This window comes from Sitophilus oryzae, unplaced genomic scaffold, assembly GCF_002938485.1.
Source record: "Sitophilus oryzae breed Bouriz unplaced genomic scaffold, Soryzae_2.0 scaffold_1506_pilon_pilon, whole genome shotgun sequence".
Taxonomy (NCBI): Eukaryota; Metazoa; Arthropoda; class Insecta; order Coleoptera; family Curculionidae; genus Sitophilus; species Sitophilus oryzae.
This window is the reverse complement of record NW_022146177.1, coordinates 1-4801: the sequence shown is the minus strand read 5'-3', so window position 1 is coordinate 4801 and position 4801 is coordinate 1. Positions and strand designations below refer to the sequence as shown.

At 37.7% G+C, this 4801-nt stretch overlaps 1 protein-coding gene across 1 annotated transcript; it reads left to right on the top strand.

Moving 5' to 3' along the window:
• Positions 1-1101: 1101 nt before the first annotated feature.
• Positions 1102-4773, top strand: LOC115878249 (43 kDa receptor-associated protein of the synapse homolog; the record flags this gene model as incomplete). Its single annotated transcript, XM_030894672.1, has 4 exons — positions 1102-1170; positions 1227-1325; positions 2903-3094; positions 4574-4773. Coding segments are annotated over exons 1-4 (548 nt in total), but the record flags the coding sequence as incomplete, so codon positions are not given.
• Positions 4774-4801: the final 28 nt, after the last annotated feature.

The window sequence follows — 4801 nt, the reverse complement described above, 5'->3', positions numbered from 1 at the left end:
GCGTACCAACTTATTTCTTTGTAAAATAAAATAAACTACTTTGAAATTAAAATGACAGACACATCTATCACTGTCAAGGATCTTCTCGTTGGACAGACTATAGTAATTTTTACCCTCAAAATTTCATTCGAATTGCTAGAAAGCACTTGGAAGAAAATTATAATAAATCGAAAAAAAAAGACTTTAAGAAGTAGTTCCTCCTGTAGATACGAAACAAAGTAGAATCGGACCCTATATTGCTATGAAAAATAAACCTTATTTTTACCAGAGGAATCTCCCCACGAAAGATGGCACATGTTTTTTGAAACACCTGGTATACAAAAACCTAGACACAAATTTTCATCTAAATATCAACTATATAAAAATGAAACTTCTAGAACCTCTATCTCCAAAAACTAAGCATTTCAGGACAGAAATGTAGGTATAGGATCTTTTTAGCCGACCATACCAACAGGTATGGTAAGCTATTAAGATCGGCAAAAAAAAGTTGTTTTAATTTCACTCAAAACGAGTTATTTGGGTCATAAATGACATAAATACAAAATATTTTCATGTTGTCTGTCTGTCTGTCCGTCTGCCTGTAACACGATAACTCAAAAACCGCTAAACCAATTTTAAATTTAGCACAAAAATACTGTGGCACCCGAGAATCTGGCCATTAGTTTTTGGTGGGGGTGGGGGGTTGGTAAGGGGTATGGGAGAGGGTTAAAAATTTTAAAAAAATCGTAACTCCAAAATTACAGTAGCTAGCGAAACGCGGTTTTCAAATTAAGATTAGGAATAATATTTGCAACAAAATTTGTAATAGCATCAAAATCGGTCAAAGTCGCAGTTTTTGAGATAATTAAAACTAAAAGAACTGCCTACCAACACTACCAACTTTTTATTAACATATTTTAGTATGGGCATAGTATGGGCCTAATAAAACATATTTTTTACTTATTATAATGGTGTTTTCTGATGCTTCGATCGTGACTCCCTGTATATTAGAAAGTATGTGTCTGGAATAAAGCATAGTTAAACTTCCTAAAGGAAGTTCCGTATGTGTGTGACAGTAAGAAATTGGCGTGTAAAAAATGTTTTTTTTTTGTTTTTAGGGCTGCTCTACTACAAATGGCGTCGGCTTTAAGAAAACAAGGGGAATTAGGAGATGCTCACGACTATTGTTCGGTAGGTCTTTCTCTATATTAATATCTTATCATTACTAATAACCTATTATTCTACAGGAGGCTACAAGGCTGGCTTTAGTTTCCGGTGATCAAGCAACGTACGCTAGGAGTATTAGAATTATGGGTGATATTTATAGGAAAAAATCAGATATTAATGTAAGTTTTAAAAAAAAATTGTGTGCACTATGTGCGCATATTTGAAGTGAAACTTCTTCTTGCTTCTGTCTGTCTGTCCGTCTGCCCGTCTGAGCACTCCATTCACTCAATCCACGTGCCTAGTTTAGTTCCAATCGACCCATAATTAAGAAAAATTATGATGATTTCGTCCATTTAGACGCATCGGTTTGAAATGTCGAGGCGGTCATCCTGTAGCCCGTCCCCAATTATGCCGAAATCGACCCACATTTTTCTTCAATATCAAATCGTTAGTCCCACCCTGATGAAGATGTAAACGAAACGTCGCGTCATATCAAACTTTGCATGGCCTACCCACCAAATTTGGTCCCGATCGGACGACATCAACTTGAGACGTTTCTTATGTCAAAACTGTTGTAAAACAGTGACACGTGTCGTACACGGTCAAGTTGGCCTTGGTCCAATCTATCGACATGAATGGATGAATGTTTAGGAGAGGAATTAATCACTGCGGCCTTACAGATCTATTTTGTGTTCCCCTTTCTTGAGTTATAACAAGTTATAACTCATCACAGTCTCAGGACTTTAATACTGTTACGTTTTTCGTCGGTTCCGTGTGGATAGAAAGTCACAATTTATTTAAACACAATTTATTTAACACTAATTAACAAAAACAATAACGATTAAAAGACTTAAAGAACTATTTATAACTTATTTATAATTTATCTAATTATTTATCTAACAGAAATTTATTTTGAATTAGCGCGGCGATTGTAACTGTACGCGTCGATCGGTTATTTATCTCTATCTCTTTCAGGTTTCGAGCATCGGCTTATATATGAGAGAAACAGACAGTCCAGATATATCTTGAAAATTCTTAGCGGCGTTCTTCGAACGTTGGTGGCCGTATGAGGCATAGCCGAGTGGCCAAGCCTAAGGCCGAGTTACACGGTACGGGTCCGCAACAATACAAACCAATATCTGAGACGGATCTACAGAGGCCAACTCTCTATCCTCGACATCAACTGTACCAAAGTTCATGGCATGAACGGTCGTCGTCTCGGCGCATTCAGTGATAAGCAGGTGTTTTTGCCCCATTTTCCCCATAGAATCTGCATTCGCCGTTGATTCTCAGCTTCAGCTTACTGAGGTGTTCGTTGAGGAGACAGTGTCCTGTTAGAAACCCCGTGACAATCCGAAGATTGTTTTTACTTATATCAAGGAAAACCTTTGATTTTTCTCGGTCGTAGGTTCTGAGGAACTTTTTCAATCTATCAACATACAGTACATCTGCTGGATCTGTGTCTATGAAAGGAATTCGGACAAAAAACATTTAAATAAACAGCAATATATTTTATACGTCGATTTGACGAGTGCGTCACCGCAAATCGCTCCGCCCACTCATTTTATTGGCTACTTGCAAATTTGTCGAATTTTTATTGATGGGACGCGTTTTTCCAGTTTTCCTCTCGCGTCTCGCGTCTCATGCGTCACGGCTTTGAAATTTTACTCCCATCGCGCTTAAAGAAGCTTCACTTCAAAAACGACATAATTTTTACTAATAAAACAATAAACTATGTTCTCTTTTTGATTTTTAGAAAGCATTTCGGCAATATGAAGCTGCGATGGGTTCCGCAGCTGCTATGGGGGATAGAGTGATTCAGATGGAGTCCATGGACGGTGCAGCTAGATGCTTGGAAGCCTTAAGATTACAACACAAAATATGCAACTGTAGACCATTGGAATTTAACACTAGATTGCTGGAAGTGGCTAGTTCTGTTGGTGCAAAGGTAGATAATAACATTTAGATCATAACATTACACAGTTGTGTGAAAAATAAAAATACAAACAAAGATTTGCGATGTCAGTTTTATTTTAATGATCATCTTAATATTGTCATCAATCATCAGCTTCATCATTTTCAGCTTAATCAACCATTTCCAATTTTGGTGTCGCCTCCCTCACATATTTAGATACTCTCTTTGTAATTGAACCCATTGTTGTCTATTGTTGGTTATGCGAGCCCAAGTTATCCAAGCTAATTTCCTAATATCATGTTTTGTCTTCTTGTAGGTCTCTTAATTCCTGATGGGTACTATGCTGTAATTTTTGTGGTCCATCTGTTGTCCGTCCTTCTTGCCAGGTGTCCTTTTTATTGCCACTTGAGGGATTTGATTCTGTGGATGACATCTATTACGTAGGTTTTTTGTCGTATCCACTCTATTCTTTTACGGTCTTTCTTGGTTATTTCCAGTATATTTAGTGCCATTGAGCATCTTGCTACCTGTAGTTTCCTTAGATATGCCCTTCCATTCTGGGTTGCGTGTTGTGCGACTCAATTTGACCGCATTTTCAAGCTCCAGAAGAGAGCTGTTCGATATTCACTGGGGCTAAACAGCAGAACTCATTGCCAGGACGTTTCTAAAAAATATTAACTCTTCCTTCCCTATTTATATTTGAATTCGTTTGCCTAATACGTAAGCATGTATCAGCTTCTCAAGAAAGGCCATCTCACACTTATCCACTCAGAAACGCGGAGCAAGATCTTTATCTACCTACCCCACGCTCAGAGTTAATTAAAAGTTCAATATTATACAAATCGAAAAAAATGCACAATCACCTGCCATTTGAAATCAAATCCATAACATAATTTTCTTCATTTCGCTAAGCATTGAAGTCTTATTTACTAGACAAGGCTCGCTACGCCCGCCGTAAATGACTTATATTTTGATAATCGAATTTGATTTTGTAAACACTGGTCTAATATTTGCTATTATTATATTTACTATATTTACTTCTTGTTGGTTCCTCAACGTTTAAAAGATGCATTTCTTAAATTTTGGTGACATCATTGCGAATTGCTGTCCTCCATTCGCGAACTTCAAGTTCCAGTGCTTTACGCCCTGGGCTACTCGAGAACGGTTCTGAAAGGAACGGTGCGCAATAGCCTGGTGCCTTCATATGGCGCGGAACAGTTCTGAACTTTAGGACTCAATTGAATGGAGTAAGAGTATCGCGTTCTCGAACAGTTCAGAGTTCCACAACTGCGTGAATGGAGGACAGCAAATATCTGCTAGCATGCAAACCTACACACTACGGTTAAATAATACAGAAGACGGCATAAGTCTAAGTAAAACAACTGTGTGGCATATTAAAATACCCTACTGTGTGGGATATTAAAATACCCTATATAGTATTGAAGGGTTAATGTTGTAAACCTTCTTTTAATTTATCTATAACTGAATCATTTTTAAACAATATTTTTTTAGTTATTAGTGCGGGCGGTGAGGATACGACTTTCGAGGATATATCACGCTCTGGGAGATGAGAACAATAAGCTTCATCACGAACGTGTAGCGTTTAGATTACAACAAGACCTGGATCTGCAATGTGGAGGATGTGGATCTCCTTATGGACTGGAAGCGGATTCCCTGGAAGCATTGCCTTGTGCTCACATTCTTCACGCTAGGTATAATAAAACCCATTTTCATTATACA